General features: G+C 31.5%; 1 protein-coding gene across 1 annotated transcript in view; it reads right to left on the bottom strand.

The window, feature by feature from the left end:
* The window catches only part of LOC145296231 (RNA helicase aquarius-like), a 52,111-nt gene that overhangs the window by 21,991 nt on the left and 7,744 nt on the right, over positions 1-22,376 (bottom strand). Inside the window, exons 4-8 of the mRNA XM_080142445.1 lie at positions 15,462-15,502; positions 13,577-13,612; positions 12,319-12,364; positions 10,997-11,071; positions 4,953-5,087 (exon numbers count right to left, since the gene is read on the bottom strand). Coding sequence (XP_079998571.1) covers positions 4,953-5,087; positions 10,997-11,071; positions 12,319-12,364; positions 13,577-13,612; positions 15,462-15,502 — 333 coding nt within the window. The remainder of the gene's footprint in view (positions 1-4,952; positions 5,088-10,996; positions 11,072-12,318; positions 12,365-13,576; positions 13,613-15,461; positions 15,503-22,376) is intronic.

Consider the following 22,376-nt stretch of genomic DNA (forward strand, 5'->3'; position numbering starts at 1 on the left):
CATAAAATCTTCCAAAAAATGTGATGATTTATATATTTTCACATAAAAAACATCAGTGAACTCCCTAAACTAATGATGTAGATTTTTTAAATCTTATTTTCAACAAACTATGAGAATAAACATTTTTTTTTTTGCAGATGTGTACAGTTACAAAGTGATTTATGAATGGTGAGACAGATATGTAGAATTGGATGAAAACGATTCTGAAGATCAACAATATAAAATGATTTATTTAACAATTTTACAACTGAAAGAACAAAACCCCTATGAAAAAGATGAAAAAATAAAGATTATGCATTTGAGATGTTAAACTTACAGAGATAGCACATGTGTACGAACAATTAACAATGACACAAGTATTACATCTCAATTTATACAAAGTTAGGTAAGTGTATACATTTATATATTTCAATATATAGGATTTACTCCTAAACTTATAAAACAATCATTATGATGTAAGGGTGAGTAATGTGGTCTATAGTTGGTCAAGTTTAGTTTTATGCAAAAGGAACAAAGGATGCCTTTGCAGAAATTCATATACCGCTGATTTTTGTAAAATTTTAACAGTACGTATTAGACATCAATTAATGAATATTCCTCAAATTTCAATTTCTTTAGGGCATTTAAAAAGGGTTTTAGAGGGGAAGAGCATAATACGGACAATGTTATAAATGGTGTGTGAGTGGTAACACACAGATATGAAGAAATAATTGGATGAAAACGATTCCATGGAACAATAGTAAAAGATTTATGTAACATTTTACAACTGAAATGAAGCAGCTTGCTAATTCTTCTATTTTTTTTAATCCATGGAGGTAAATTGTTTTTGCTTCCATCAACCATGACTAGGTAGAAATGTTGTTATGCTGTTGGTTTCTGGAAAACACCGGAACCTAATTATGGACAATTATTATTTTGATTGTTTGAAATCTAGATGCTTTGTTAGCTAAAATATGTATTGGAATATATATATCATTCAAACACGATAGTAGTATTTGAATATATGGTTAAGTGGCAGTTTTAGTCATTTAGAACTGCTTTTAAGTTTCCCTGCTCACTCATTTTTCAACCAAATTTCAAACAATTATTATAGTTTAGAGATCACCTTCTCAGCTATATTGTTAAAAAAAAATTTTTTTTTTAATTTTTGTTCAGTAAAACAAAAGTTTTGATGAATTTTCTGGTGTTCAAAATCGTAAAAGTATGTAAGGAGGTGAGCGACGCTTTTTATGACTGGTTTCCATAGCAACCATGTCGCGTCAGCGACTACTGTTGCTACTAGTAACAAGTGAAACAGACAGAATGAAAGCATGAAAGGGAGATGATTGGGGGTAATTTCATTGAAAGCAGACTAGTGTCGTACATTGTTATTACATATGTGTTTATGGGGGCAAAATTAAAACTGAAATTAAACAAAAGAACAAGTGAATTTATTGGAAGCCTGGAAAAATCATGGATTATACTAGAAAAATGCAAGCATGAAAAATAATATCGTTAAGCTTAAACATGGAAAAGTAAAGGACTAGTTGTTAAAACTGGAAAAGAAAAGGACAAGATATTCTAGTAAAAAATACAATAAATTTATGACTTAAAATATTGCAGGATTAAGAATTTTTTTAAAAATTCAATTTATAACATTATATAATCAATTTTTAATGCTGTAATATTTTAAGTTATAAATTTATTATATTTTTTACTAGAATATCTTGTCCTTTTCTTTTTCTAGTTTTAACAAGTAGTCCTCTACTTTTCCATGTTTAAGCTTAACCATATTACTTTTCATGCTCATATTTTTCTATTATAATATATATATATATATATATATATATATATACACACTGGATTATTTATCTTCCACCAGACTATCCATTCACATGTAATCACCTTTTTTTTTACCATATTCCCTCTGCTTCACTTTTTTGTTATCAAGTAAGATCTTTGACTTACTTGTTTCATTAAATACTTTTGCATGCAAAATCCGATCCCGTATTTTGCTTATTCCTACCCTCTGATGAGAAGGAAAGTATTTCTTCGAAACTCTGCGGATTAAGGACTATCCACTTATCTAGTGTTTCCTTTTCAGATTAAATATGTTTTTAATTCATTTCAAAGTGTTTTTTAACATGTTTTATTAACTGTTTGCTCGTATTATAAGCTCTATCTCCTATTTGGTTTTATCGAGCTTTTACATCTGGCTGAGATAATTTTATAAATATTAATTCTGTAATATTTATAATATACTTTAGTTTTACCATCTTAGATCATTTTGGTAAATTGTAATTTTTATTTTATATATATATATATACATATATATATATATATGTATATATATGTGTGTGTGTATGTATGTATAATGATGTGGTCAGGTCATATCATATGCTACTGGTACCATGTAACCCAGTACTACCTGCCTCATGGTCGGGTCACCGGCGACTAAACTGGTTCTCCCACCAGAGTTGTTTGGTGAGGAGGGCGGCTAGTCTCCCTGAAGGATTAAAAACAAAGGGCGAATGAACCCTTTTTTGGGGTCAACAGCCAACTAGCACCGTGTATATTTGTGTGTATGTATATACGTGTTGGGGTGGAGAGGGCTCCCGTAAGCCGTAGTGAAGGCAACCTTTCTAGGAGAAGCAAATCCCTGATTTAAAAAACCATAAAGCGGAAGACCATTACCCGCATTAAGCTGGTCTACAGTTTGATTTGTTGTTGGCTATCTTGCTCTTGCTTGTTGCTGGATCGCAACATTTTGAACCGAGAGAAAGACTTAGCTGTCGTACAAAGCTAAGACTCTGTAACATCATCTGTGTATAGATATTCCCTCAGGCATTTGGGCTTATGGATTTTAAATGTCTGAGGGAGTGGCACTCGTCTGACAAGACGTTGCAATCATCAACTCAAATAATGGTTGCATAGATTGGTTTCCTAGATGTAAATCCAATGAAACTCCTATGACTATTAAAGAGTGCTCAATATAGGACAGGACAGAACTGGTATATAGACGGTTTATTATACGAAAAAGAAGCAATAGATAAAAAAGCGATAGATAGCGCTCTTTTTTTAGTCTGATGAAGTGTTATCCTTGAATTGAGATTCAACTGAAACATGTATGCACATATGTAACCAATAATGTTTGTATGATATAAAAAAACTTTGGAATTTTAGCATAAAACAAACAGTTAGGAATTTTAGCTAACAATAATAACAAATGGACTGCATGATAAAAATTAGGTCATTTGATGCTTTAGTGCTACGTTGCAGTAACGTCATAGTTACAAAGAAATAGCTTTATATGCGTAGGCAGTTTAGTCAGAGTTGGAGAGAGTCATTTTAGGTTGGACAGTCGAGTTAGACAAACAAGTGGAGTCAGCTAGCGATTGGGAAGGTAGCGGTTAGTTGTAATGGCTTCTGTATGCCAAGGAAGCTATCAAAGCTGGAAATAACAAAAATGTAGAACATGCAACTTCCAAGTGGGGAACATCATCTATAATATAAATCTCACCTGTCTGTTTAAATGTATGTATGTATCTATGTTTGTATGTCTGCCTAAAACTTTCGACAGGTGACAGATTTTCACAAGATCAGACCCGTTCGAAAAATTGGCCAAAAACATTAATTCCTTCACCCTTAACTGGGCACTTTTCTACACTTTTTTCGCTGATATTTTTTAAAGTTATCTCCTCTTTTTGATTGACTAGCCTTAATTTAAACCTTCGCCACTTCTGGTTTTGCTATGGATGCAACAGCAAAGACCTCACATTTTTTTTTTTGACGTTCTTTTCTTCCTTCATGGTATGGGTTTGAGCCTGCCTGCCTGCCTGCCTACTACCACTTTTTTTCTTTTTGCTCAACACACACCTCCAAACACCCAGGCTAGTCTATTATATAAAGGGTAAACATTTGTGTGTATGCCTCGCTACAACTTTAAAAATCCAATCCGAATAAGAATGATTTTGGTACTCTCTTAAAGGACAGGAACTCGATGAATAATATGTGAAATCAAGAATGAAATATCCATTTTTTCTACCTTAATGACTGCAGAATCTGATGGGGGGGGGTCACATAAAATCATCTCTTTCTAAACAATTTCAACATCTGCACATGCGTGAACCATTCACCTCACGGACATGTTAAGTACAACTTCATGATATGACCATCACCGTAGCTTGAATGGGTTACAGGGTTGTCTCATAACTATTAGTTTCTGCATTTGTGCCCATCTTACGACGGACATTTTGTTTTTTTATTTTAAAAATATTTTTCAAAACGTTTATTTCGATAAGCTTTTGCATTTTAACAGGGGAAAAAGATTTTTAAAAATATTTCTGGCTTTGTACTTCGTATTATTTATTTGGCATTTTTATTTAATTAGTGGTTAATTAAATTAAAATAGATGAAGCATGCATGGGGGGGGACGCCCCATGAGTGCACAGTGAATAAGGTATAAAAAAAAATGACCAAATTCAGCATTTGCCCCCTAACCTCCCCCATCTCATTTAGCCCCAAATTCTGGTGAAAATGAACAAACGGTGCAGTTTTAGGCCTTAACATATGTAAATTTAAGTTCTGAACCATGCAAAAAAGAAATGACTAAGACCATCATCTGGTGCGCTTGAAAGCCAAATCACAACACAATATTATGAAAATAAACAAATATTGTTTGAAATTTATAATTTAAATATATTTCGACAACCGAAAAATAAACTAATAGGGAATTAATTAAAATGAATGTTTAAAAGAATATGCAAATTAACTAGATCTTTTGCAGATGAATGCAATTCCATCACCCATGTATAACAAAGTTGTATTTTCTTTTTAAACAAATAAAAAAAAAGGATTTTTACTATGAATATCAATACACACACACACAAAAAAAAACAAAAAAAAAAATTATAGGAGTATAGATAAATGGATGAAAACAATTCTATGTTAAGGAATTTTAATTCGGTACTTACCAAACTGTTAAAGCAGTGAATTAGGAAGACGAGAAGCATCGCCTGTTCCTGTAAGGAAAATTCTTCTGTTTTAAGACTAGCGTGGAGAATTTCTTGGAAAAAAGCTGGAAAGTTTTCAGGTTTTGATTGGAATGCCTTAAAAAAAAAAAAAAAAAAAAGAAAAGATTAGTTAATAAAATAATAAATTTTAATATTTATATACATCTAAAAAAAATTTTTTTTAAAAATAGATCTTGACAAGGAATTTTATTTTTTTTCAGAAACATTTCCAGAAACAACGTATAGAGACGATAAGAAAATTGTCAGAATATGTATCTTTCTACAAACTTGTCTCGTAAAATCAATGCAACATTTTTTCTGTGTAAAATTGAGGCCTCCAGAGCTGTAGTGATATTCGATGTAGGTGTGTAATAATAATATTAAAAAAAAAAAAAAAAAATCAGTGCAGCTTTAGAAAAACATTACATACTTACGTGTTATGCCGAAATTAGTATAAATTCCAAAAATTACGAAAAATGGTCATGTAGAAAAATAATCATAAGTAAAAACAGAATTTTTCAAAGTTGTAATTTCACTGTAAATTAACCCTTTAGATGCTTGAAATCAAAGGGAGATAACTGCTATCAAGTTGACCATCTAATATAGTAGAACCCCGGGACATGGCATTAAAAATTAGTAACAAAATACAGTACAGTATATAATACACATGTATAAAATCAAATAACATTATAAAAAAACAACATAAGGTCGGGCAAATACTGTAACCAGGGTCCGGAAAAATATTGTATTTCACATCATAAATTGAAAAAAAAGCATATCCTAGGGCCACCGTATCCTGGGGTTCGACTGTATGTAAAAGGCAAAATGTGTGTGTGTGTGTGTGTGTGTGTGTGTGTATTTCTGCCAAAATCTTTTGACAGACGAAATTGATATCGTTAGAAAGCTCGATCTCTTGGATGAAAAATATCTAAAAATTGGCCAAAAAGATTAATTTGGTGCTGGTCAACTGGGCTGTCTATTTGCAAGGAGGGGTCAGTCTTTGCATCAATATTTTTGCAAGTCATACGCCTACCAATCTCAACGTACGTTTATAAGCTGTTATTTCGAAGGCCAGTGATGTCATAAGTTGCCATGGCCGTGACAGCTAATGCATTACAGGTTCGATCCTGCCTGCCTGCCTATTGTGGCTAATTTTTTTTTTTTTGTTGTCGAACGGGTACTCGCTGCTATTTTGATTGAAACATTTGGGGGCGGGGGTAGGGGTCTCAATATCCTTAGTATACCACCTCTCTCAACCTGGGCAATGCCAGGTACCCCTGCTAGTCTATTATATAAAGGCGACCTGTCTGTGCGTTAGTGTGTGCGTTTGTATTTTCTCTAGATAATGCTCTAGATGAATAATGAGAAAATTAGAAAAAAAAAAAGATTAATTCTGCGGCAGTCAATTGAACCACTTTTTTAGAAAGGGGGGAGGGCTCTTTTTTCGTTTCATTTTTAATTGCAAGTCACGCACGCGTATCAAACTAAAACTATGTTTTTAAAAAAGCTTATTTTGCAACATTATGATGTCATAAGCACTCGTGGCTGTGGGGGCAAAAGCGTTTGTCCATAAGCTTTGCTTTCTTTTCCTCTTTTGCATTTGGACACCACAAATCATTTTTTTTTTGTGGTCGCATGGGCACTCCCTGCTATTTTGATAGAAATAAAAGTTGTTTTGATTCATTTATGTATCTTTTTTTTTTTTTTTTTTTTTTGAGGCAGGGGGGAGGGGAGGTTCCAGTGCACAGGCAGCAAAAAGTGCTCAATATCTGGAGAATAGCTTCTTCTCTTTGTATCCTTTCTGCCGAAATATCTAGTGGGGAGGTTGTCACATACTTTTTTTTTGAGGCGTTTACACTTTCATGTTTTTATCCATTTTTTTAAGTAGTCGTATCGATGTTGCCCACGATCAAGTTGACATATAATCATGAAAAACTGATCAATATCCTTAGTATAGCAGGTGTGTCCAAACCAAATTTCATGTGAACCTGGGCAACACTAGGTATTCATGCTAATCTTACTTTTTCTCAATAATATCACACAATCAGAAAATTAGTTCTAGGCGTCTTCCACTGGATGAAGTTTCATAAATTTTGGAATTTATACTAATTTCGACACGACATGTAAGTATGTAATAATGTTTTTCCCTAAAATGCTTTTTTTTCCAAAATACATGATTGGGTAGGACAACACACTATAGTAAAGTTGCACCCAAAAATTTCCATGTAAGTTTAGATTAAGTTAGAAAAGGGAATTTTTCTTTAGAGGTTAAGTTCGATGTAAGGTTGACATGCACAGGAAATTTTATCATGGGAAGAAGTTACATGGCAAAGAAAGCGAGATCGATTCTCTCTCTTAGGCATTCAATGTTCAAAGTGAATAGATGTTTGTTTTAATTAATTAGTCTTACAACATCTATACATTAAAAAACAAAGGGAGATAACTAAATTCAAACATACAAGATTATTTTTGGCATTTTTTATGACTTTCTCCATTCTGGCAGAATAAAAATCTTTTCTGAGAAATTGTAAAATTGTCACTGATTATCTCCCCTTTAATTAGCTCTTATAAAAAGTTTAAATCTCACGTAATTATCATACTATTACTGGCTAGAAATTGTTTAGCAATAAAATTTTAAACACATAAGACTTTTCAGCACTTCTTTGTTCTTGTAGCAAAATTTGAAAATTGAAATATTGAATTTCAAGTAAAACCAATGGTATCCACTGAATTGTCATGTCACAGTAATGAAAATATCCAAAAATTATGAAAAACGATAAGGTAGAAAATTGATTATTAAAGAAAATAGTTGGCGCTTCTACAGAATTGGGACGAGATTTTTGGAAATCATAAAACTGAATTTCACATAAAAACAATGGTATCTACGTATTCCTCATATTTTTAAGATGATTATATCCAAAAATTACGAAAATCGATGAGGTAGAAAATTTTTTATTAAAGAAAATAAAAAATAGAATTTGATGAAAATGATTGTAAAACACAGGAGAGTTCAACAGGAAGGTGATTTTCCATTCGAATTAAACAAAGATGGTGCTAAATTTTTCACCTGCTGATTAAATAAAGTTGTTTTTTTTTTAATAATTCAGTAATATTCAGTAATTTTGACTAAATAATTTGGAAGCTGCCATTGTAACTTAGAACTGACAAAAAAAATCAGTTGAAACCATTGTTTTAATCTGAAAACTTCATTCATCAACTACAAAATCTCGTCCCAATAGCATAGAAGCACCAAATAGTTTTCAAAGAAATTAGCAATTTTTGCTTACGTAATAACTGAAGAGCACTTATATTAGCAGGAGAGGTAATTCGTTATTGAAAACTCAAAAACTTAGTTCAATTTGGGAGAAGTTTTTGAAATGGACTTGCATACACTGAATCAGCAGGATATTTATATATTTTTTTTCAGCTAATAAAAAATCATAAAAGGAAAATAAAAAGCGAACTATGAGTTATATGTTATATTCATTTTGTTATTTGTTACCTGTTCTGATTTTAATAAATCCTTCTTTATTAACATTACAAACTGAATTATTTCCCTTGACAAAACAAACATAGCCGAAATCATTTTTTTTCTTTGAATGACGGAAATACATGTTTTATGTAATATTTCAGAAATATTTAACATTTATGACATGACAACCAGGTAGATAACACTGCTTACTGAAATTAAAAAAAAAAGTAAGTAGTTATAAAAAGTAATTCTCTGTTTGAAACACTCAATAATAAATTAAGATTTAATGGTTAGAAAGACCAGACGAGTGTGAAATTATTTTTAATAAATATTGCTATTTATTAAAAATAAAATGGAAATTTTTATTTAAATTTTTGGATAATAAAATATTCATCTTCACGAAATTGGGAAGTTGTTTTTTTTAACTGTTAAATCTTATTAAATCTTAATTTATTATTGAGCGTTTCAAAATAAAATAAGTAGCTCTTTTTAAAAATAGTTTAAATGGTATTTCATTATTAAATACATGTTTGACAGATGCCAAAAAGCTGTAATTGGACAAACAAACATTATTTTGACTTAACTACAAACATCTCAAGTCATGCCAGGGATTACCACCACCACTGCATATAAGAGGAAGAAAAAGAAAAAGGAAAAAGAACTGTCCATTTTCCTGAAGATTAATATTTTACTAGTCAAAAATTTGAAAGAAAAAAAATTCGATTTTATTTTACTAAATAATTTTACTAAATAACAATATTTATTAAAAACAATTTCACACTTGGAAAATAAACAAATATTTTACTTAAATTTCAAAAAATAAATTTTAAACAAATACATTATTTGTTTGTTTTTCTAATATTACGTTGTGATTTGGCTTTCAAGCACACTTGATGCGTATTTTATTCAAATTAAATCAATGTTTCTATATGGAACTCACACCTTTGACGAAAGTTCTCACTTGTCTGGTCTTTCTAACTGTTAAATCTTAAGTTGTTATCATTTTTTGATGAAAGCTCAATTTTTAGGCTGTTGTATTTTGCTACAATAACCAAGAAGTACTGATTTTCCTGTTTCCTTTTAGATTTTTTATGCATCTTTAATGCAGAGTGTGCAGCTATCAGTATTTCTGTATAAATACATACACTAATTGTACATTTATACATTTCTGTATCAATACATACATTAATTGTACATTTATACATTTCTGTATAAATACATACATTAATTGTACATTTATACATTTCTGTATAAATACATACACTAATTGTACATTTATACATTTCTGTATAAATACATACATTAATTGTACATTTATACATTTCTGTATAAATACATACACTAATTGTACATTTATACATTTCTGTATAAATACATACATTAATTGTACATTTATACATTTCTGTATAAATACATACACTAATTGTACATTTATACATTTCTGTATAAATACGTACACTAATTGTACATTTATACATTTCTGTATAAATACGTACACTAATTGTACATTTATACATTTCTGTATAAATACATACACTAATTGTACATTTATACATTTCTGTATAAATACATACACTAATTGTACATTTATACATTTCTGTATAAATACATACACTAATTGTACATTTATACATTTCTGTATAAATACATACACTAATTGTACATTTATACATTTCTGTATAAATATATACATTAATTGTACATTTATACATTTCTGTATAAATACATACACTAATTGTACATTTATACATTTCTGTATAAATACATACATTAATTGTACATTTATACATTTCTGTATAAATACATACACTAATTGTACATTTATACATTTCTGTATAAATACATACATTAATTGTACATTTATACATTTCTGTATAAATATATACATTAATTGTACATTTATACATTTCTGTATAAATACATACACTAATTGTACATTTATACATTTCTGTATAAATACATACATTAATTGTACATTTATACATTTCTGTATAAATACATACATTAATTGTACATTTATACATTTCTGTATAAATACGTACACTAATTGTACATTTATACATTTCTGTATAAATACATACATTAATTGTACATTTATACATTTCTGTATAAATACATACACTAATTGTACATTTATACATTTCTGTATAAGTACATACATTAATTGTACATTTATACATTTCTGTATAAATACATACACTAATTGTACATTTATACATTTCTGTATAAATACATACACTAATTGTACATTTATACATTTCTGTATAAATACGTACACTAATTGTACATTTATACATTTCTGTATAAATACATACACTAATTGTACATTTATACATTTCTGTATAAATATATATATTAATTGTACATTTATACATTTCTGTATAAATACATACACTAATTGTACATTTATACATTTCTGTATAAATACATACATTAATTGTACATTTATACATTTCTGTATAAATAGATACACTGAATGAGTTAATCTTGCAACATCTATACATACATGCACATAAAATGGAAGCTTTCTTACCTCCCAAGCGGGAACTCTTTCTCGAAATTTCTCGTTGACCATGATTACAAGTGACATTAAGTGACTTTTGCTGGCCTGAAAAAGAAATAAAATAAACATGATAAAAATAAACTTTTTTTGGCGCTCTACACTTTCAGAACGGAATTTCAGAAATCATAAAACTGAATTTCATTTCATGAAAACAATTGTATTTACATATTAGGCATATTTTTACGATGATTTTACCCAAAAATTCCGAAAATAGATAAGGTAGAAAATTATTTATTAAAGGAAATACAATTTGGAGAAAATGATAGTATTTGCTTATGTAAGACACAGGAGAGTTCAAAAGAGAAGGAATTTCCTCCCAATAAATCTTGGAAAATTCAGGCAAAAAAACTTGTATATATGTTATTTTTATGTTATTTAATTTTTAGGCAGTTATTTTTATATTAAACAATTATGAAAAAAAACTTAAACGAAAAACAGACTCAGAAACATTGTATATATGTTATGTTTATTTTGTTATTTGTTTTGCGTTAGTCGCATTAAAAACTATTAGAGTTCCTGTTTACAACGCCTCTCCATGGGACGGAGTTAGACACCAGGGTCATTTTTTAACATTGAGAAAAGGAACAAAAATTAAAAATTGTTTCAGTTGTGAAGGATTTCTCATCCACTGACAGAGAACAAGAAATTGAAGTGTATCATCTGAAGAACAGATGCTACACTTTGAGATATTACATTTTTTTTATTAACAAGAAAAAAAAAATACAAATGGAAAAATGAACAAAAGATTTAGGCACAAAACCAACTCAAATGTGGGCATATCATCAAAGTCTCCTGTTCGGCACACAAAAAGCCATCCAACACATGCCACCATGTAAAACGGAATATGAGGATGTGTACCATAGTACATGTGAGGGTATGGGCAGCCGAAAAAAAGCACATATGCAAATTAGGAAGTGTGAGCAATAAAAAAAAGGAGAAGAAATGCGCCACATAGTTGAGAGAAGCAAAGTGCGTGTCAAAGAAAATGGACATGTAAAGTGGAGGAAAAGAATGGGCTGGCTGTGGCCAGCATGTGGTCGAAAGAAAGAGAAATGTGGTTTGGGCTAAATGGACATGTGGCAGCGAGAGACGTTTTAAGTTGGTGTCGAGACGGGAGAATAATGGTAATAAAGGCTTTTGTTAAAAAATAAAAAAAATGTTGACCTAGATTTTTATTTATTTCTTTCCAGTTTTATTTTTTATGAATTACTAAAGTGTAGCACCACGTAACGTTACAGATGATGATGGTATGATATAATTATGAAAAGAAAATGCAAATTGTTAAAACTTACTTTTTCAGGATGGTAGTTAGGCCAAAGATAACATTCAAGGTATTGACTAGAAAAACAAAACAAAAAGACATTATTTTCTCAATATATATATATATATATACTAGCAAAAGTACCCGTCGTTGACTGGGTTCAAAAACAGCCTACAGAAAATGGACTCTGATTTATGAAAGTATGATAGGTTATGAAAAGGAAGGGTTGTAAAGAGATAGCTTCAAATTTTGGGGTATCAAAACCAAAGCAAAATATGATGAAAGTAAAAATAAAATAGAAAACCCCATAATTTATTATACCATACCTGTTCACACTGAAACACTTATCACAATATTCTGTGGATCTATATTAAAAAACCTTGTTAAACTTTGTGACATATTTCCATTCTATGGAGGTCAGGCATGAATGAACACCCCATAATTTTATTATACCATATTTCTTCAAACTGAAACATAATTATCAAAGTATACTTACGCAGATAGATATGAAAAATCTTTATTAAAGTTTGTGCCTATTTCCATTCTATGGAGGCCAGGCGCGAACACAGACCCCACAATTTTATTATACCATCCCTATTTAAATTAAAACATACTTATCAAAGTATTATTATGTACATCTATATCAAAAACACTTGCACACGTTTTTTTAAATTTTATATTTCCATACTTTGTGGACCAGGTGCGTACGCAGACCCCACAATTTTAATGAATCATCATTATGCCAGATCAACATACCCATTCCTGTGTCTCGATAATCTTCTATCATTATATGTGATCAGTTTTCTATAATAGTCAACCATATAGGAGCCTATTCGTGACCAGACACACACACAGACGTTCAACTTATAATATCTGTATCTGTGGAAATATATTTTATTTTCTTATAACATACACTAATCCTTATTTAAGAAGCTGTATGTAGTTACAGAACAATATTACTGATTGATATAATAATTAAGTGACTGATATTGTGCTACGAAACAGATACTGTCAAGAATTGTAAATGTCAACTGAATCAAAAAAATAAATTATAAGATGGTCAACATCATGACATTTGGAATATAGACTTTCGTCATTCATTTGAGTCAAGTTATTACTTGTCCTATGTTCCTTGTGATATAAACTGCATTCAACGTATGTGTCCCGGGTGTCTACCTGTTAACGTGTGTGTAATGTTACAGATGTTAGAATTTCAGTGTTTACAAAGTCAAAGTTTTCTTTTTATTTTATTTTCACCCGCTTTTCCGATTCAAATTAGTTGCTCTTACCTGAATTCCAGCACAACAATCCTTCGAATGGAAAACCTAAAACAATAAGAAATAAATTGTTATGCGTACATAATTTAAAAACAATGAAAACATTTTCTTTTTACCCTAACCCAACATTTTTTTAAAACATTATGTTTCTGTGGTAAATTATGCTATGCGAACCATCTATTATATTAAGGGGCACTGCTTTTTTTTTTTTTTTTTAAATTTTACTTCAGTAAGTTTTAAGAGATCAAGGGGCTCACTCCTGGAGCTTACACTTGATTCCGTTACGATTTAAATTTATATCCGAGGGCTCTTTTAAAAATAGACGCAGTTTCCTTTATGGCTGCTATCTGTATCTCGTTACAGCTCAGTCTTCCAACGATTGCTTCTAAGTATTTCTGAAGATTCTTTTTTATTAAGCCAGTTGTTCCTATCACAACCGGTATAATGTTTCTTTCTTTCAGTGACCATGTCGTTTTTAGATCATTTTTTAGGTCCTATGCTATCTTTCCTTCAATTTTTACCTCTCCCTCCCCATAATCTGATAGGCAGTAGAACTGTTGCAGAATTTACAGATGGTGGATATCTCAAGTATAGCAGGTGTTTCCAAAAAAACCTGGTGGAAAAATGGTAAGATCCTTCTACCGCTCCAGTAGATATCTCATTCCTGATGCAATTCTCTACCTATATAAAAGCCAGGTATGTGCAAGGATGGAGTACTGTTGCCACATCTAGGGAGGAGTTGCTAGAAGCAGCTTATCCTGCCTTGACAGAGTTCAAAATAGACTTTGTAGCTTAGTGGGGGATGCCCTTTTCTCTTCCATGCAACCTCTTTCCCACAGAAGAGATGCTGCGAGCCTGTCACTGTTTAATCGTTATTTTCATGGCAAGTGCTCGTCAGAGCTCTAATCTATTTCCCCCCCCCCTCGCCAAACTTTCATAAAAAATACTAGTCTAGCCAAAACCACTATCAATAATTTCCCCAACTCTTTATCTGTGCCTAAACCTAAACGTAGATTCCATGAACAAAGGTTTTTCTTAGAACTGCACGCCTGTGGAATTTTTTTTTTTTCTTTTTTTTTTTTTTTTTTTACACAGGCATCACCACATTATCAAGACCAAGAGGCCACTCAAGGATAAGGGTTAAAGAGTGTACAGTAGAAATTGTAAAATATAGTAATCATTAGTAATGAAAATTCGGTAAATTTGTTAACTTATATGGAACGGCTCATCAAGAACTTATTTACGTTAGACTTGAAGACAACCATATTGTACTCAGCCGGAAAGCTGACTACAAGTTGATTGTCTTCAAGTCCAATGTAAACAAGTTCTGATGAGTCGTCCCCTTAAGTAATCCAATTTACAAAATTTCCACTACTTACAATTACTACGTTATAATCCAATTGACTAATGTACACCCATTAACCCTCATCCTTGAGTTGCCTTCGGGCCTTGATGAGTGGTGACTGCTATGTAAAAAAAAAGATGTACATATCTGTGATGGAAAGAAAATATCATATTCCAAAAGTCATATAAATAGATCAAATAGTTTTATTTGTAAATAAGAAAATAAAATTTTATGAATATTTGGATGATAATCCAAAAAGTGACTGCATCATAACACCATCTTGAAAACAGTCTGAAGGCAAAAGGGAAATAACTCCAAATAATTCAAACTTGCAAGATTTTAAAAATCATTCTTAACATGGGTTGAAGAGGAGACATTGAAAAAAATTCAAATTCACATAAAAATTATTTTCTTTATAAGAATAAAACTACTTAATAAATTTAGATGATTTTTGGAGTACAATATTTTCTTTCCAAAATCCTTCAACAACTCAACAATTAGAAATCATTTCTTTGAAATGACAACCAGAAGAAATGAACGTATTCAACTTACTTGGTAGCAAGGATTTCTTTGGAATAAATGTCTTCGATTACCTACAAGAAAAGAAATTTAAAACAAAATCATCAGAATGGCATTATTCATTTATTTTCAAAGGAAAAAAAAAAAAAATAAATAAAAATAAAATTACCACTTGAACAACATTTTCAACATTACTCACCTGAAAGAATAAAAATGATTAATTCATTTTTGGTAGCCATTTTTTTTCATCGCATTCATTTCAAAAAGAAAAAAAAACATTTAAATCATGAGAATAGAATTATTTATTTTCAAAGGAAAAAAATAAAAAATAAAATAATAAAACAAAAATTACCACTTGAAAGAATAAAAATGATTAATTCATTTTTGGTAGCCAATTTTTTTTCATCGCATTCATTTCAAAAAGAAAAAAAAAAACATTTAAATCATGAGAATAGAATTATTTATTTTCAAAGGAAAAAAAAAAAAAATCAAAACAAAATATAAAAAATACCACTTCAACATTTTCTAAACCACTCGTCTGAAAAAATAAGATTGATTAATTCATTTTTCGGTAGCCATTTTTTTTTTATTTAAAAAATTATTTTTTTTTTTTGTTTATCGAATTTGTCTTAATAAATCCATTCATTTAAATTTGCTCATTTTGGTGTTTATTTAGAACTAGCGGGGGTACCTGGCGTTGCCCGGGTGTTTGGAGGTGTGTGTGGTGTTAAATAAAAAAGAAACTGAGGCGAAGTTTGAAAATAAAATCAGCGAAGAACCAAATTGACAGGTGCGCGCACGGCTATTCAGCAAATGAGGTCAATGACCAGGTTTGTTATAAGCCAAGTAAAAAAAGAAAACAACGTTAAAACTTATGGGGGGGGGATGATCAAAACATCGAAAAAAAAAACAAAAAAAAACTAATGTAAGGCAAACGAACGATGTTAAATGTAAAAATCGAAAAAACAAAAAAGAAATGGCTTAAATAAGCCTGTTTCGATATTAAAATTTTTAAAATCGGTGGGTACCCGGGTGTTTTTGGGTGTGTGGTCGGGGGTGGATAAGCGAAGTAAAATAAAGCAAAAAAAAAAAAACAGAAAAACGAACGTTACGTGAAAAATGGCTTAAATAACACTGGTTCAATATTTAAATTTAAAAAATCGAAAAAAAAAAAAAGACATCTCACACCACAATTTGAACCCAAAACGCGCTAACCAACTGACCTAACGCGACGTACATGAAATTTAGTCAGTTTTTCAACTATTTAAAGTAAATTAGGTCATGACGTATGCATAGAACCGGTCGTCGTCACGAGAGGACTGTTTTTATTGACACCCTCCCGTCAAAAATTGTTGATTTCGGGGTGAAAAAAATGAACGTTTTTGGCCAATTTTTCGATATTTTTCGAGCGAAGGATAGAACTTCAATATGATACCGAGTTTGTGAATTTTTGTTCTGTCTGTCGAAAGTTTTTAGCAGACACACAAACATACACACATACATTTTCGCTTTTATATATATAGATTACACTCATTAAAAAAATACAGAAAAGTATTTATGATATATGTACTCGTCACATAACAAAGATGTCATCTTCCAAAAATCACATACATTGATCAAATAGGTTTATTTTTAATTTAGAAAATCAAATTTTATGAGAAAGCAAAGAGAAGGCTGTGAGTGGCCATATTGTTTTCGATTTGCCAAAATACAAGAGCAACAATTCAATTCGACTACAGAGATTTTGTTTGCATTCAAAATAATTAAAACTTTTTAATCGTCAAAAATCATAAAATTTGATTTTTTTTAATTAAAAAAAAAAAATACTTGATCAATTTACCTGATTTTTAGAATATGACACCTCTGATCTGTGATGAGTATGTACATTATAAAGATTATTTTTTATTTTTTTAAACAAGTGTAATTCTAAATAAGCACCCTCATTTTTTTTTTTTTTTAACTAATGAACAGTGTTGGGATAATTAATCTGAATAGAGAATTAAAAAAATCAGAACTTCCTGGGGTATTGGAATCAGAAAAATTTGAACCTAATTTCTGATATAAAAAATGATTAAAAAAGTTGTTTTTTTTTGTGAAAACATAATTTTCCCTGGTTAGTACTGAAGATAAATATTTACCAATGTTTAACTAAACTTAACACCAGTAAAACTAAATCTAAAAGATCATATCAAATTTATGTAAAAATATATTGAAAAAAAAAAAAAAAAAAAAAAGAAAATGATCTGGTAAAAAATAGCACAGGCAAAAATGCCATCTCACTTGTCTGTTTAAATGTATGTATGTATGTCTGTATGTCTCGCAAAAACTTTTGACAGAGGTGACGGATCCTGACAAGATCGGTATCATTTTGAAGCTCGACATCTCGGACGACAAATATCGAAAAATTGGCCAAAAACATTAATTCCTTCACCCTAAACTCAACCGTTTTGTACAAAGAGGGGGTCGATTTTTTTTTTCAACAACATTTTAGCAAGTCATCATCCCCGTTAGATTAACTTCGGTTAATTTCAACGATTTTGACTTCCGATCGTGTCATGGAGACATCAGCTAAGACATCAGATTTTCTTCCACTTTCTTTTCTGCCTTCGCGGCACGGGTTCGAGCCTACCTGCCTACTACAACTTTTTTTTACTTTTAAACCACTTCTCTTCACCCTGGCTGCCGATTGTTATTTTGATTCCCTCCCTACGCCACCACCATTTTTTTTTAACACCTCTCTCCGCATTCACAGGTTCAAGCCTGCCTCCTTACTACCCCGGTTTTTTTTGCTCAACACACACCCCCACACACCTGAGCAACGTCAGCACCCAGGCTAGTGAATGGATAAATAAGAAAAAAAAATACCATAAACATTAAATTAAAAATATAATTTACCACGTTCACCCTGTAGAATACAGTAGCATTACGGTGGACTATCTATGGTCCTTTTGTCTGCACAGTCCTCAATATTTACTAGTCTGCTCAACTTCTTTCTACAGGGTGACCCCCCAAAAAACAAAAGCTAAATGGAGGCCATCTAGAACATATGCTGTAGAACGGAGAAAAAAAAAGGCCAAAGACCCTAGTGTTTTGATGTGATGTTTTGAATATAATAAACTAGTTATGACCAAAGTTTCATTTCATTCGGACAAAACAGAAACGGGGCCTAATTAGAGTTGGGGCCCGTTTTTTGGGTCACCCTGTATTATTACATTGTTGGTCAGTATCATCTTTCAGGTGCATGCTCATAAACTTCATAGTTCTTTAATCGAGGTACCCAAGTTCATTTGTCCAATTTATGATGTTGCAATATTTTTTCTATAATGAGAGTATGATTTAAAAAAAATTGGAAGGTTCTACTTATAAACACTGGCAATAGAAACTGACTAATAAAATTAAGCCACATTTTGCTATTAACCAACCAGAAACCAGAATCGCTCCATAAAAGTATTGAGTCTTTTTAGAATTCCTGCACATAATTTTTTGTGTCCACACAAAAAAGATCTTTGCTCTTCATCCACAAACTTTTAAAGCTCAAGATTTGTCCAAAATCAAAAACTCTTTTTCATCTCCAAGACTTGTACAGATCAGCTACCCATTAGACATTCTTCTGAAATTAAACATGGCTTTCAATTCAAAATATGTAAAGTCCAGTATCTTACTAGGGATACTGCCAAAATATAAATTTTTTAATATTACCTTTAAACTATTATTATTTTCAGGAAATAAAATAGTTTTTTTTTCTGCTGGAGATGTGTAGCTCACACATAGCAGTAGTAGGCACCACAAATGTCGCTCTCTTTCTTTTTGTTGTTGCCGTCTTCTTTTTTAATAACAAAAACTATTGTAAAAGTTAATTACAATAGTACACAATCTCCTTTGCCTTTTGGCTATGGACAAAGTGTAGTATCTGTTCTGTTACACTTAGTCTATTCTGTTCTTGGTCAGTGAAGAAGTTCTTCAAGACAAAGGCAAGTTTTATTTTTGTTTCAATCCAGAGTGCCCCTCTTGGGGAGCTGAATTTTCCACACATTAAAAAACTGTAACGTAGTCGTTAATCTTCTTCGCCGGCGCTCTTACATCTTAATACTTGAACCTAACACGTATCTAAGACTGTCGCAAGGTAACAAACAAAGGGAAGAAATTTTCCTGTTTTAACAAAAGGCATTTATTACTGGTACTTTCCAAACAGCGCATTGGATCTTGTTTTTTTTTACAGGTCCTTTCGCACTGACATGTGCTTAACAAAAACTCTGCCGTGCCAAACATAGGCTTAAAAGTCTCTCATGCCAGTCACAGGGCCACCCGTCTATCACCTGCACACGCTTTTTTCTGGTCCTATGCTGTCCACATGTGTTTGCTGTTGCTTGCCATCCATGCGTATCCTTTTTTTCTTTTCTTTCTCTTCCTTTGCTGTGATGGCTCAGTCATTTGCATGTGTGTTATGAGGCTGCTGCTGCTATTTCAAAACAATCACATGTCATACTGTGCATCTGTGAGGAGGCAAGTAAATAGGAACAACTATGCACAACTTCCTTTCACAGTTCATAAATAAGAGAAAGATTTTATCAGCTTATCAACTACATGTCACTGTTAGTTAACTTTTGTTTAGTAGCTCACATATACATGACGGAGTATATTAAGAAATTTGTTTTAATAATTTTAAATAGATAAATTAGGCTTTTAATATCAATGTCAGAGCCACAAAAAAAATAAAAAATCAACTTTATATATATATACTAGCAGATGTACCTATTAAATGTAATGTTAAATTCCTTTAAAAAATGAAGTAAAAAGAAAAAAAACAGAAAGAAACCGAGACATGTGAATATGATTATTATGTTTTTTCTAAACAGTTCACTTCTTGTAAGTAAAAAAATACTCGAGCTGAGATCGAAACATAAAACCTAAAGACAGCGAGTCAAGTATGATAACCATTAGACCAGCTTGCCACGATCTTTAAAAAGTATTTTCAACCCTACTTATTCTTAACATAAGTAATCCGTAATGTGAACGATTCGTGCATGCGCAGTCATGAAACAGATAAATTTTGATCCCCTTAGCACATTTTTTTTTTCAGATGAAAGCCGATTAAAAAGTTTTCCACATGTCTGAATACCGTATACACCAAATTTCAAGTCTGTAGGTCAAAAATTCGTTGAGTATATAGGTTGAGAATTGTTCTCACGCACATTCTCACACACATATATATATATATATATATATATATATATAATATGGAATAGATTTAAACACATTTTTGCTGTCTTATATATATATATTCCAATTTGTCTTACAACCTACACAAATCTGCTTCGGAGTTGATGTAGACCAATTCTTAACAGGTGTTTTTTTGTGTTCTTTTCTATTAAATATTAATTTATATGTTTCTTGGCATCTTCTCTTACTTGTCTTATCTTTCTTTCGACCTCACCACTAAATGATAGAATACGTAACCGGATAACCTAAGCATCTAATGCTTTTGGCAAACTACACCATCATGTGAAAGATAGAGATATCAGATTACACACAAAGATTCAGGTTTATAAACGCTTTTGTCTGGATATGAAATTTAGACACTCTGCAGTTGCAGATAAATTCGATAAACGATGCCTTCATTCTATATGTGGCTACACTCTTGAAGATAAAGTGTCAAATTATGAATGCCTTGAAAAATGATTGGGAGTATTGACTTCCTTATGCATCTTTAATCCTGATCTTAACGTTTAATGGAATTTTATGTTCTTCTGCTCCATATAACTGTTTGGTTTGGTTTGTTTTATGGCACCAGATAACCGTATGGAAAATTCCGTATGAACACCACCAGACCAAAGAACATCTCAACAAACTACTACCTAGAGAAATTTTTATAACTCTAAAAGGGGGGATAACGAAAGGAAATGACTTGAAAAAGCCTAAACTGAAGTGAAAGGTAAATAAACATTTCTTTTAAAGAAAAAAAAAAAGCTTATGTTGTTCTGGCTTTCTTAAATTTCAAATTTTAATATTCATTTCATAATGATTGTTTAATAAAAATGTCATCTTATAACAATACTCAAGTGAAGACTAAATCCCCCCACCACATCACCACCATCTGTCCGTCTTCAATGACATCTGACGTGTCCAATGGTTTGGACATACGGCTCGTTGACCAGAGGGAGACCTCATCCGTAAGGTCCTCTCTTCCCCCTACCTGGCTGGCACAAACGTGTCAATAAACAGTTGAAAACCTGGGCCACAACAATTAAGGACAACAAGTAGTCGCTGGAACCGGGAGTGGTTATATATTTCCTGCAACCTGACATAGGATCGTCAAAACTGGACTGCGATGGTTTAATTTGCAGTTTAAGAGGAAGCCAGCTCAATCAGACCAGGACGATAGTCGCTACAAGTAAGTAAATTGGATGCAACTGAGAGAATGAAACCCACTTAACGCAGACATACTCCTAGATTGAAGAAACAAAACACCATTAATTAACATAAAAACATACCTGGTGATTTGATTAAAAAGCAAAAAAATAAAAAAAAACCTTGCAATCATTATCTGCAAACACGACTATAATGGTTACAAAACCCTAGGAGGTGTAACTAAATTGACAGCAAAGGCGAAACCATCATATCTGAATATTGTTTACTAATCAAATGCCTCCTATGGTAGTTTGGATGGTGAATCTTAAGAGTGGTTTTGTTTGTTTGTAGCAAGTTGAACAGACTGACTCCTATATAACATACTGTATCAAAGCGTCCGTCCTTCTTCAACGTCTCTGGATGTTTGGACATATGGCTCATCGACCAGAAGGAGAGCTCATTTGCAAGACCCTCTCCACATCCCCCCCACCCATGCCTGGCTTGCACAAACGTGTTGATGGGGAGTTGGAGACCTGAGCTACAATAATTAAGATCAAAGTGTAGTATCTGTTCTTCAGATGCTGCACTTCCATTTCTTGT

The sequence above is a fragment of the Euprymna scolopes genome, chromosome 16 (genome assembly GCF_053919585.1).
Source record: "Euprymna scolopes isolate OS-2025 chromosome 16, ASM5391958v1, whole genome shotgun sequence".
In the NCBI taxonomy this organism is placed as follows: domain Eukaryota; kingdom Metazoa; phylum Mollusca; class Cephalopoda; order Sepiida; family Sepiolidae; genus Euprymna; species Euprymna scolopes.